General features: G+C 46.8%; 1 protein-coding gene across 3 annotated transcripts in view; it reads left to right on the top strand.

Moving 5' to 3' along the window:
- The window catches only part of LOC129835513 (NHS-like protein 2), a 154,814-nt gene that overhangs the window by 105,433 nt on the left and 35,166 nt on the right, over positions 1-14,215 (top strand). For all 3 annotated transcript variants that reach the window (XM_055901171.1, XM_055901173.1, XM_055901172.1), the window contains exon 2: positions 11,134-11,313. In XM_055901171.1, coding sequence (XP_055757146.1) covers positions 11,134-11,313 — 180 coding nt within the window. The remainder of the gene's footprint in view (positions 1-11,133; positions 11,314-14,215) is intronic.

Below are 14,215 nucleotides of genomic sequence, written 5' to 3'. Positions count from 1 at the left end.
GTGTGTGTGTGTGTGTGTGTGTGTGTGTGTGTGTGTGTGTGTGTGTGTGTGTGTGTGTGTGTGTGTGTGTGTGGTTATAACTCCTCTATGTGTTGTACCAGTCCCCTGTGATGTTGTGATACATTGATGAGCTGTCATCACAATACCTGCTTCCCAAATAGCACCCTATTCCTTTTATAGTGCACTGGATATGGAATAGGGCTCTGGTCTAAAGTAGTGCACTGGATATGGAATAGGGCTCTGGTCTAAAGTAGTGCACTGGATATGGAATAGGGCTCTGGTCTAAAGTAGTGCACTTGATATGGAATAGGGCTCTGGTCTAAAGTAGTGCACTGGATATGGAATAGGGCTCTGATCTAAAGTAGTGCACTGGATGTGGAATAGGGCTCTGGTCTAAAGTAGTTCACTGGATATGGAATAGGGCTCTGGTCTAAAGTAGTGCACTGGATATGGAATAGGGCTCTGGTCTAAAGTAGTGCACTGGATATGGAATAGGGCTCTGGTCTAAAGTAGTGCACTGGATATGGAATAGGGCTCAAGTCTAAAGTAGTGCACTGGATATGGAATAGTGTTCTGGTCTAAAGTAGTGCACTGGATATGGAATAGGGCTCTGGTCTAAAGTAGTGCACTGGATATGGAATAGGGCTCTGGTCTAAAGTAGAGCCCTAAAGTAGAGTCCATACTGGATATGGAACAGGGCTCTGGTCTAAAGTAGTGCACTGGATATGGAATAGGGCTCTGGTCTAAAGTAGTGCACTGGATATGGAATAGGGCTCTGGTCTAAAGTAGTGCACTTGATATGGAATAGGGCTCTGGTCTAAAGTAGTGCACTGGATATGGAATAGGGCTCTGATCTAAAGTAGTGCACTGGATGTGGAATAGGGCTCTGGTCTAAAGTAGTTCACTGGATATGGAATAGGGCTCTGGTCTAAAGTAGTGCACTGGATATGGAATAGGGCTCTGGTCTAAAGTAGTGCACTGGATATGGAATAGGGCTCTGGTCTAAAGTAGTGCACTGGATATGGAATAGGGCTCTGGTCTAAAGTAGTGCACTGGATATGGAATAGGGTTCTGGTCTAAAGTAGTGCACTGGATATGGAATAGGGCTCTGGTCTAAAGTAGTGCACTGGATATGGAATAGGGCTCTGGTCTAAAGTAGTGCACTGGATATGGAATAGGGCTCTGGTCTAAAGTAGTGCACTGGATATGGAATAGGGCTCTGGTCTAAAGTAGTGCACTGGATATGGAATAGGGCTCTGGTCTAAAGTAGTGCACTGGATATGGAATAGGGCTCTGGTTATGACAGTATGAAGGTTAAGGCGACCTCTGGGGAGACAGAGAGGGCAAGAAGGGGACGTGTGTGTGCCGGGGCAGAACGGGTGTGTGGTGACCTCCGTGGTTGGGTCGCAGTGGGGGACGGACTTGGGGGACGGTCCGTAGGGGACGATTGACCCTGGCGGACCTCTGAGATCCCTTCCTGTCAATCTGCCTCAGTGACTTTCTCTGAAGAGAGACGGGAGGAAACACACACACGCACGCACGCACGCACGCACGCACGCACACACACACACACACACACACACACACACACACACACACACACACACACACACCTTCCCCCTCGTGGCCTCGAGCAAAGTAGCTGAGTATCTTGCAGTATGTGTGTGTGTGTGTGTGTGTGTGTGTGTGTGTGTGTGTGTGTGTGTGTGTGTGTGTGTGTGTGTGTGTGTGTGTGTGTGTGTGTGTGTGTGTGTGTGTGTCGGTCGGAGTGGTTTTGTCTCACATGCTGGGGTCTGTAGCGTGGCTGAGAGATGGCTGAGAGAATGGCTGAGAGAGAATTAGGCATTCCGTCACCACTCATGGTGATCATGGACTCATAGAACCAGGGAACCACACACACACACACACACACACACACACACACACACACACACACACACACACACACACACACACACACACACACACACACACACACACACACACACACACACACACACACACACACACACACACACACACACACACACACACACACAATCCTTCTCATCCTAAACGTCTTTGTATATAAATAGAACATATAAAAGGACTCCAGTCACCACGGTCCGTCTATCCGGTCACCACGGTCCCTCTATCCGGTCACCACGGTCCCTCTATCCGGTCACCACGGTCCCTCTATCCGGTCACCACGGTCCGTCTATCCGGTCACCACGGTCCCTCTATCCGGTCACCACGGTCCGTCTATCCGGTCACCACGGTCCCTCTATCCGGTCACCACGGTCCGTCTATCCGGTCACCACGGTCCGTCTATCCGGTCACCACGGTCCCTCTATCCGGTCACCACGGTCCGTCTATCCGGTCACCACGGTCCGTCTATCCGGTCATCACGGTCCCTCTATCCGGTCACCACGGTCCGTCTATCCGGTCACCACGGTCCGTCTATCCGGTCACCACGGTCCGTCTATCCGGTCACCACGGTCCGTCTATCCGGTCACCACGGTCCCTCTATCCGGTCACCACGGTCCGTCTATCCGGTCACCACGGTCCCTCTATCCGGTCACCACGGTCCGTCTATCCGGTCACCACGGTCCGTCTATCCGGTCACCACGGTCCGTCTATCCGGTCACCACGGTCCCTCTATCCGGTCACCACGGTCCGTCTATCCGGTCACCACGGTCCGTCTATCCGGTCACCACGGTCCCTCTATCCGGTCACCACGGTCCGTCTATCCGGTCACCACGGTCCGTCTATCCGGTCACCACGGTCCCTCTATCCGGTCACCACGGTCCGTCTATCCGGTCACCACGGTCCGTCTATCCGGTCACCACGGTCCGTCTATCCGGTCACCACGGTCCCTCTATCCGGTCACCACGGTCCGTCTATCCGGTCACCACGGTCCCTCTATCCGGTCACCACGGTCCCTCTATCCGGTCACCACGGTCCGTCTATCCGGTCACCACGGTCCGTCTATCCGGTCACCACGGTCCGTCTATCCGGTCACCACGGTCCGTCTATCCGGTCACCACGGTCCGTCTATCCGGTCACCACGGTCCGTCTATCCGGTCACCACGGTCCGTCTATCCGGTCACCACGGTCCGTCTATCCGGTCACCACGGTCCCTCTATCCGGTCACCACGGTCCGTCTATCCAGGCCTTTTCATTTGAAGTGGCATTCCATTGCTGTGTGCTAATGAGCCGAACACTGAGATCTGTGTGTAAGCAAAACACATATGTACACGCCTGGCAGTTCCATTACAATCACACACAAAACCAGCATACACATTCACATGCGCATGCATGCACACACACACACACACACACACACACACACACACACACACACACACACACACACACACACACACACACACACACACACACACACACACACACACACACACACACACACACACACACACACACACACACACACAGTTATACGTGCAAGCACACAAACACACACAAGAGATTAAGAGGATAAATGATATAGACAGGGTAAGAGAGGAGAGAGACAAAGAGAGAGAGAGGAGAGAGACAGAGAGATGGAGAGAGCAGGAAAGAGACAGAGAGAGAGAGAGAAAGAGAGAAGAGAGACAGAGAGATGGAGAGAGGAGGAAAGAGACAGAGAGAGGAGAGAGACAGAGAGATGGAGAGAGGATGAAAGAGATGGAGAGAGAGGAGAGAGTCAGAGAGAGACAGAGAGATGGAGAGGAGAGAGACAGAATTAGGCATCCTGTCACCATAGATTACTTTTAGTATAATTGTCTTTGGCATGACTGTCTGGCCTCTCTCAGGCTTTGGCGGAGAAACACACGCTTTGCTGCCATTTTCACAGTCTCTCTGTGTGTGTGTGTGTGTGTGTGTCTACCTTGAGGGAGAGGGAGGGAGGGAGGGAGACAGAGAGGGAGGGAGGGAGACAGAGAGGGAGGGAGACAGAGAGGGAGGGAGGGAGACAGAGAGGGAGGGAGGGAGACAGAGAGGGAGGGAGGGAGACAGAGAGGGAGGGAGGGAGACAGAGAGGGAGGGAGACAGAGAGGGAGGGAGGGAGACAGAGAGGGAGGGAGGGAGACAGAGAGGGAGGGAGGGAGACAGAGAGGGAGGGAGGGAGACAGAGAGGGAGGGAGGGAGACAGAGAGGGAGGGAGGGTTAATAATGTAACATGTGTTGTAATGTAACATGCGTTGTAATGTAACATGTGTTGTAATGTAACATGTGTTCTAATGTAACATGTGTTGTAATGTAACATGTGTTGTAATGTAACATGTGTTGTAATGTGACATGTGTTGGAATGTAACATGTGTTTTAATGTAACATGTGTTGTAATGTAACATGCGTTGTAATGTAACATGCGTTGTAATGTAACATTTGTTGTAATGTAACATGCGTTGTAATGTAACATGTGTTGTAATGTAACATGCGTTGTAATGTAACATGCGTTGTAATGTAACATGTGTTGGAATGTAACATGCATTGTAATGTAACATGTGTTGTAATGTAACATGTGTTGTAATGTAACATGCGTTGTAATGTAACATGTGTTGTAATGTAACATGTGTTGTAATGTAACATGTGTTGTAATGTAACATGTGTTGTAATGCATGTGTTGCAATGTGACATGTGTTGTAATGTAACACGTGTTGTAATGTAACATGTGTTGTAATGTAACATGTGTTGTAATGTAATAATGTAACATGTGTTGTAATGTAACATGTGTTGTAATGTGACATGTGTTGTAATGTAACACGTGTTGTAATGTAACATGTGTTGTAATGTAACATGTGTTGTAATGTAATAATGTAACATGTGTTGTAATGTAACATGTGGTGTAATGTAACATGTGTTGTAATGTAATAATGTAATATGTGTTGTAATGTAACATGTGATGTGATGTAATAATGTAACATGTGTTGTAATGTAACATGTGTTGTAATGTAACATGTGTTGTAATGTAACATTTGTTGTAATGTAATAATGTAATATGTGTTGTAATGTAACATGTGGTGTAATGTAACATGTGTTGTAATGTAATAATGTAACATGTGTTGTAATGTAACATGTGAGGTAATGTAATAATGTAACATGTGTTGTAATGTAACATGTGTTGCAATGTAACATGTGTTGTAATGTAATAATGTAACATGTGTTGTAATGTAACATGTGGTGTAATTTAACATGTGTTGTAATGTAATAATGTAATATGTGTTGTAATGTAACATGTGTTGTAATGTAATAATGTAACATGTTTTGTAATGTAACATGTGGTGTAATGTAACATGTGGTGTAATGTAATAATGTAACATGTGTTTTAATGTAACATGTGTTGTAATGTAACATGTGTTGTAATGTAATACTGTAACATGTGTTGTAATGTAACATGTGGTGTAATGTAACATGTGCTGTAATGTAACATGTGGTGTAATGTAACATGTGTTGTAATGTAACATGTGGTGTAATGTAACATGTGTTTTAATGTAACACGTGGTGTAATGTAACATGTGGTGTAATGTAATAATGTAACATGTGTTGTAATGTAACATGTGGTGTAATGTAACATGTGTTGTAATGTAATAATGTAACATGTGTTGTAATGTAACATGTGGTGTAATGTAACATGTGTTGTAATGTAACATGTGGTGTAATGTAACATGTGTTGTAATGTAATAATGTAACATGTGTTGTAATGTAACATGTATTGTAATGTAACATGTGGTGTAATGTAACATGTGGTGTAATGTAATAATGTAACATGTGTTGTAATGTAACATGTGGTGTAATGTAACATGTGGTGTAATGTAACATGTGGTGTAATGTAACATGTGTTGTAATGTAATAATGTAACATGTGTTGTAATGTAACATGTGGTGTAATGTAACATGTGGTGTATTGTAATAATGTAACATGTGTTGTAATGTAACATGTGGTGTAATGTAACATGTGGTGTAATGTAATAATGTAACATGTGTTGTAATGTAACATGTGTTTCCAATGCCAATAAACCCATATGAATGGAATTTTATTTTAGAGCCATACTCACAGCACTCGAAACCCTCTGGCATAAAATGGCTGCTTTGGCTCACCCAGATACATTCGTAACACTCTCAGTATCTTCATTTCAGCCCCTTTTTTTGTCCTGTTGTATAGTATTTTACATAGTTATTCAAACTCAATCAGCATGACAGAGTGATCTCCAGCCTTGTCCTCGTCAACACTCACGCCTGTGTTAACGAGAGAACCACTGACATGATGTCAGCTGGTCCTTTTGTGGCAGGGCTGAAATGCAGTGGAAAGGTTTTTTTGTGGATTCAGTTCATTTGCATGGCAAAGAGGGACTTTGGAATTAATTGCAATTCATCTGATCACTCTTCATAACATTCTGGAGTATATGCAAATTGCCATCATACAGACTGAGGCAGCAGACTTTGTGAAAATGTATATTTGTGTCATTCTCAACATTTTTGGCCACGACTGTAGTCTCAGAATTAAAGTCTCTCTCTCACTCTCTCTCCTCCCTCCCTACCGCTCTCCCCTAAATGTGCTCTCAACCCGAAACCTACGTCCCGCTCCAACACCCGTGGGGTACAAATGAGTCATCAAGGGACAGAAAAGAACCAAACTAAAAAAGAAATGGCTCACGACAAATCTGTTTGTGTGAAGTTTATTTCCAAAATGCTACATTCACAAATTTTTCCACATTTTGTGTTTTTTCCCCCATCAGAATGCTTCTGGGTACCTTCAACTGGCTTAGTGGCAAAACGCTGTGAATTCATTGGTTAGCTGGAATGAAATGTTAGTGTCCTGAAAATGTAACATGTAAATTCAACACATCATCAATATAACCTCATGCTATAGTGTTTGGTTAGAGTTAGGGTCTTGTCCAAAATGACATTCTATTCTCTATATAGTGCACTACTTTTGACCAGAGTCCCGATCTCATATTAATGTATTGGTACATTTATATATACAGTGGGGGGGAAAGTATTTAGTCAGCCACCAATTGTGCAAGTTCTACCACTTAAAAAGATGAGAGAGGCCTGTAATTTTCATCATAGGTACACTTCAACTATGACAGAAAAAATGAGAAAAAAAAATACAGAAAATCACATTGTAGGATTTTTAATGAATTTATTTGCAAATGATGGTGGAAAATAAGTATTTGGTTACCTACAAACAAGCAAGATTTCTGGCTCTCACAGACCTGTAACTTCTTCTTTAAGAGTCTCTCTCTCTCTCTCTCTCTCTCTCTCTCTCTCTCTCTCTCTCTCTCTCTCTCTCTCTCTCTCTCTCTCTCTCTCTCTCTCTCTCTGTCTCTCTCTCGCTGTCTCTCTCACTGTCTCTCTCTCTCGCTCGCTGTCTCTCTCACTGTCTCTCTCTCTCTCTCTCTCTCTCTGTCTCTCTCTCTCTCTCTCGCTGTCTCTCTCTCTCTCTCTCTCTCGCTGTCTCTCTCACTGTCTCTCTCACTGTCTCTCTCGCTGTCTCTCTCACTGTCTCTCTCTCTCTCTCTCTCTCTCTCTTTCTGCAAAGTTATTTTTGTCATCTCTCAGTATTTAATGGGTGACAGGCTGAGCGAAGAGGGAATATCAGGGTAAAAGTCACCTTTACGTTCAGATCTAGGATCAGCTTACTCTCTCTACATCCTAGCCTTAACCATTAGGGAGAGAACTCAAAGACTGAGATCAGTGTTTAAAGGTAAAATCTACTGCTCAGGGCTTCAGCAGAGGTAAGGGTGAGGAAACTTTTGCCCATAGTTAAGATGACTGCTGGCCTCTCAAATCTGCCCTTAAGGAATATGGTGTTTTTTTGTCTGTACTGTCCCTGACCTTTGTCTGTACTGTCCCTGACACACACACACACACACATACACACACACAGTCTTGTACAGCTAACCTTGTGGGGACATACAATTCAGTCCCATTCAAAATCCTATTTTCCCTAACCCTAATCCTAACCCGTACTCTTACCCTAACCTTAACCCTAACCCTAACCCAAATACCTCAACTTTATCCTAACCCTAAACCTAACCCTAGCTCCTAACCCTAACCCTACAACTAACCCTAGCTCCTAACCTTAATATTTAACTTAATTCTAACCCTAACACTAATTCTAACCTTAACCCTAAACCCCCTAGAAATAGCATTTTACCTTGTGGGGACCAACAAAATGTCCCCAGCTGGTCAACTTTTTGTTCGTTTACTATTCTTGTAGGGTCTTCTGGTCCCCACAAGAATAGTTAAACACGTCCACACACACACGTCCACACACGTCCACACACACACACACACACACACACACACACACACACACACACACACACACACACACACACACACACACACACACACACACACACACATACACACACACACACACACACACACACACACACACAACCTATAATGCCAGCGGTCTGTTTATCTTCTCTTCTATAAATCCTCCATATTTCCTTCCCTCTTCTAAATCCCTGTGGTTATGTAAGAAAGAGATAAGAGAGGAGGAGGAGGAGGAGGAGAGGAGAGGAGAGGAGGAGGAGGAAAGGTGAGGTGGACAGCAGAAGGAGAGGAGGGAGGGAGGAGAGGAGGGGAGTAGGAGAGGAGGAAGAGAGGAGAGGAAGGGGAGAGGAGAGGAGGAAGAGAGGAGAGGAAGGGGAGAGGAGAGGAGGAAGAGAGGAGAGGAGGGGGAAGGGGATGGGAAGGGGAGAGGAGAGGAGGGAAGTAGGAGAGGAGGGGGAAGGGGATGGGAAGGGGAGAGGAGAGGAGGAAGAGAGGAGAGGAAGGGGAGAGGAGAGGAGGAAGAGAGGAGAGGAAGGGGATGGGAAGAGGAGAGGAGGAAGAGAGGAGAGGAGGGGGAAGGGGATGGGAAGAGGAGAGGAGGAAGAGAGGAGAGGAGGGGGAAGGGGATGGGAAGAGAAGAGGAGGAAGAGAGGAGAGGAGGAAGAGAGGAGGAAGAGAGGAGAGGAGGGGGAAGGGGATGGGAAGAGAAGAGGAGGAAGAGAGGAGGTGGAAGGGGATGGGAAGATTAATTGCAGTGTAGAGGAACTGCTGCTGAGCGGGTAATTAAGTAGACTCTGCTAACCTTATGGGAGATGAGAGGTTTTCACTGTCCTGGAGCTACCCTACCGTATCGCCCCTCTTCCTTTCTGTCTTTCTTTCTTTCCTCGCTCGCTCTCTCTTTCCCTCTCTCTCTCGCTCCCGCTCTCTATCTTCCCTCTCTCTTCCTCTCCCTCTCTCTTTGTCTCTGTTTCTATGCAGATCACACATCAAGCTTCTGATTCCTCTCCCTCTTTTCTGATTGGTTGTTGTGGATTTATGAATGATTGTTGTCATTCTGTTCATTCAGATTCTGATGATTCTTGTTATTATTATGCTGTTTTGGAGCGCCTTCCCTTTCACTCCCTGACAACACATACCAAAACACACACACACACACACACACACACACACACACACACACACACACACACACACACACACACACACACACACACACACACACACACACACACACACACACACACACGTGCAAACTCCTCCCCTTTCTAACCACAGTCCCTCCCCTCACAACTGGCTATTATGTAACACAAGTCTCTGGGTATTAGTTATGCAAATTTCATACATTTGTATTAATGTGCAATTTCTCTCTCTCTTTCTCTCCCTCCTTTTTTCTCTCCCTCCCTCTGTCTGCATCACTCCCTCTGTATCTTTCCCAACCCTCTGCCATCTCTTCTCTTTCTCCATCTCACTCTCGCTCTCTACCTCTCTTCTCCGCTCTCTACCTCTCTACCTCCCTCCATCCCTCTCCATCATCCCCTCCTCTCCCTCACCTCCTCTCTACCTCTCCTTTCCCTCCATCCCTCTCCATCGCCCCCTCCTCTCCCTCACCTCCTCTCTACCTCTCCTTTTCCTCCATCCCTCTCCATCATCTCCTCCTCTCCCTCACCTCCTCTCTACCTCTCCTTTCCCTCCATCCCTCTCCATCATCTCCTCCTCTCCCTCACCTACTCTCTACCTCTCCTTTCCCTCCATCCCTCTCCATCATCTCCTCCTCTCCCTCACCTCCTCTCTACCTCTCCTTTCCCTCCATCCCTCTCCATCATCTCCTCCTCTCCCTCACCTACTCTCTACCTCTCCTTTCCCTCCATCCCTCTCCATCATCTCCTCCTCTCCCTCACCTCCTCTCTACCTCTCCTTTCCCTCCATCCCTCTCCATCATCCCCTCCTCTCCCTCACCTCCTCTCTACCTCTCCTTTCCCTCCATCCCTCTCCATCGCCCCCTCCTCTCCCTCACCTCCTCTCTACCTCTCCTTTCCCTCCATCCCTCTCCATCATCTCCTCCTCTCCCTCACCTCCTCTCTACCTCTCCTTTCCCTCCATCCCTCTCCATCATCCCCTCCTCTCCCTCACCTCCTCTCTACCTCTCCTTTCCCTCCATCCCTCTCCATCGCCCCCTCCTCTCCCTCACCTCCTCTCTACCTCTCCTTTCCCTCCATCCCTCTCCATCATCTCCTCCTCTCCCTCACCTCCTCTCTACCTCTCCTTTCCCTCCATCCCTCTCCATCGCCCCCTCCTCTCCCTCACCTCCTCTCTACCTCTCCTTTCCCTCCATCCCTCTCCATCATCTCCTCCTCTCCCTCACCTCCTCTCTACCTCTCCTTTCCCTCCATCCCTCTCCATCATCCCCTCCTCTCCCTCACCTCCTCTCTACCTCTCCTTTCCCTCCATCCCTCTCCATCGCCCCCTCCTCTCCCTCACCTCCTCTCTACCTCTCCTTTCCCTCCATCCCTCTCCATCATCTCCTCCTCTCCCTCACCTCCTCTCTACCTCTCCTTTCCCTCCATCCCTCTCCATCATCTCCTCCTCTCCCTCACCTCCTCTCTACCTCTCCTTTCCCTCCATCCCTCTCCATCATCTCCTCCTCTCCCTCACCTCCTCTCTACCTCTCCTTTCCCTCCATCCCTCTCCATCGCCCCCTCCTCTCCCTCACCTCCTCTCTACCTCTCCTTTTCCTCCATCCCTCTCCATCGCCCCCTCCTCTCCCTCACCTCCTCTCTACCTCTCCTTTTCCTCCATCCCTCTCCATCGCCCCCTCCTCTCCCTCACCTCCTCTCTACCTCTCCGTTCCCTCCATCCCTCTCTCCAGCCACTACCATCTTGGACGCGGAGTCGAAGCGTAGCGCAGCGTCGTCGGTGACGACGGCGGCGGCCCACTTCCGGTCTCCATGGCAACAGAGTGTTAATGTGTTTGGCTCGTGGAGCAGGCCGGACTGTGTTCAGGAGTTACACCAGGAGGCTCAGCTTAACCTGCAGAGTCTGCTGCAAGGTACAGTAACTAACCCTGGGAGGGGGGGGGGAGTGTGTGAGTGGAGTGTGTGTGTGTGTGTGTGTGTCTGGAGTGTGTGTGTGTTTTTGAGTGGAGTGGAGTGTGTGTGGGGGGGGGATTGAAGAAGGAGGAGACGAGGGGTTCTGTGCTACAGCTGCCGTGTTTTTATGCGATTGTGTGTGTGTGTGTGTGTGTGTGTGTGTGTGTGTGTGTGTGTGTGTGTGTGTGTGTGTGTGTGTGTGTGTGTGTGTGTGTGTGTGTGTGTGTTGTTACTTGTGTGGGTGTGCTTGCATTTTCCCTTGCGCTTTTTCTCTTATTCGTTCCCCTCCGGTGCAGCGATGTTGATGTTTTTTTGCTTTCATCCCTCTCTCCCACTTCCTCTCTTCTCTCCGTCTCTCTTCCTCCGCTCTCTCCCTCTCTCCCACTTCCTCTCTTCTCTCCGTCTCTCTTCCTCCGCTCTCTCCCTCTCTCCCACTTCCTCTCCCTCTTCTCTCCGTCTCTCTTCCTCCGCTCTCTCCCTCTCTCCCACTTCCTCTCCCTCTTCTCTCCGTCTCTCTTCCTCCGCTCTCTCCCTCTCCCACTTCCTCTCCCTCTTCTCCCACTTCCTCTCCCTCTTCTCTCCGAAATTTATGTTCCTTCCTCCGCTCTCTCCCTCTCCCTCCCTCCCTTTGACCAGACCACAGGGCTCTATATAGGGAATAGGGTGCTATTTGGGAAGCAGGTATGTTAAGCCGTTCCTCGTCCCTTTATTCAATGAACAGATGAATGAATGAATGAACTTAATTACTTTCTGCCGATGATCATCATCACATACCTTTTTCCTTCCATCTCTTCCACTATTTCTCTCTCTCTCTTTCTTTCTTTCTTCAGTCTCTCTCTCTCTCTCTCTTTTTCTCTTTCTTCAGGTCTCTCTCTCTCTCTCTGTCTCGCTCTCTCTCTTTCTTTCAGTCTCTCTCTCTTTCTTTATTTCTCTCTTGCTCTCTCTCTCTCTCTATTTCAATTCAATTCAATTCAATTCAATTCAATTCAAGGGGCTTTATTGGCATGGGAAACATGTGTTAACATTGCCAAAGCAAGTGAGGTAGATAATATACAAAAGTCAAATAAACAATAAAAAATGAACAGTAAACATTACACATACAGAAGTTTCAAAACAATAAAGACATTACAAATGTCATATTATATATATATGCAGTGTTGTAACAATGTACAAATGGTTAAAGCACACAAGTTAAAGTAAATAAACATAAGTATGGGTTGTATTTACAATGGTGTTTGTTCTTCACTGGTTGCCCTTTTCTGGTGGCAACAAGTCACAAATCTTGCTGCTGTGATGGCACACTGTGGAATTTCACCCAGTAGATATGGGAGTTTATCAAAATTGGATTTGTTTTCGAATTCTTTGTGGATCTGTGTAATCTGAGGGAAATATGTCTCTCTAATATGGTCATACATTGGGCAGGAGGTTAGGAAGTGCAGCTCAGTTTCCACCTCATTTTGTGGGCAGTGAGCACATAGCCTGTCTTCTCTTGAGAGCCATGTCTGCCTACGGCGTCCTTTCTCAATAGCAAGGCTATGCTCACTGAGTCTGTACATAGTCAAAGCTTTCCTTAAGTTTGGGTCAGTCACAGTGGTTAGGTATTCTGCCACTGTATACTCTCTGTTTAGGGCCAAATAGCATTCTAGTTTGCTCTGTTTTTTTGTTAATTCTTTCCAATGTGTCAAGTAATTATCTTTTTGTTTTCTCATGATTTGGTTGGGTCTAACTGTGCTGTTGTCCTGGGGCTCTGTGGGGTGTGTTTGTGTTTGTGAACAGAGCCCTAGGACCAGCTTGCTTAGGGGACTCTTCTCCAGGTTCATCTCTCTGTAGGTGATGGCTTTGTTATGGAAGGTTTGGGAATCGCTTCCTTTTAGGTGGTTGTAGAATTTAACGGCTCTTTTCTGGATTTTGATAATTAGTGGGTATCGGCCTAATTCTGCTCTGCATGCATTATTTGGTGTTCTACATTGTACACGGAGGATATTTTTGCAGAATTCTGCATGCAGAGTCTCAATTTGGTGTTTGTCCCATTTTGTGAAATCTTGGTTGGTGAGCGGACCCCAGACCTCACAACCATAAAGGGCAATGGGCTCTATGACTGATTCAAGTATTCTTAGCCAGATCCTAATTGGTATGTTGAAATTTATGTTCCTTTTGATGGCATAGAATGCCCTTCTTGCCTTGTCTCTCAGATCGTTCACAGCTCTGTGGAAGCTACCTGTGGTGCTGATGTTTAGGCCGAGGTATGTATAGTTTTTTGTGTGCTCTAGGGCAACGGTGTCTAGATGGAATTTGTGGTCCTGGCGACTGGACCTTTTTTGGAACACCATTATTTTGGTCTTACTGAGATTTACTGTCAGGGCCCAGGTCTGACAGAATCTGTGCAGAAGATCTAGGTGCTGCTATAGGCCCTCCTTGGTTGGTGACAGAAGCACCAGATCATCAGCAAACAGTAGACATTTGACTTCGGATTCTAGTAGGGTGAGACCGGGTGCTGCAGACTGTTCTAGTGCCCGCGCCAATTCGTTGATATATATGTTGAAGAGGGTGGGGCTTAAGCTGCATCCCTGTCTCACCCCACGACCCTGTGTGAAGAAATGTGTGTGTTTTTTGCCAATTTTAACCGCACACTTGTTGTTTGTGTACATGGATTTTATGATGTCGTATGTTTTACCCCCAACACCACTTTCCATCAATTTGTATAGCAGACCCTCATGCCAAATTGAGTCGAAGGCTTTTTTGAAATCAACAAAGCATGAGAAGACTTTGCCTTTGTTTTGGTTTGTTTGGTTGTCAATTAGGGTGTGTAGGGTGAATACATGGTCTGTTGTACGGTAATTTGGTAAAAAGCCAATTTGACAT

This window comes from Salvelinus fontinalis, chromosome 36, assembly GCF_029448725.1.
Source record: "Salvelinus fontinalis isolate EN_2023a chromosome 36, ASM2944872v1, whole genome shotgun sequence".
In the NCBI taxonomy this organism is placed as follows: domain Eukaryota; kingdom Metazoa; phylum Chordata; class Actinopteri; order Salmoniformes; family Salmonidae; genus Salvelinus; species Salvelinus fontinalis.
The sequence above is the reverse complement of the archived record's forward strand: the minus strand, read 5'-3'. Positions and strand labels throughout refer to the sequence as shown.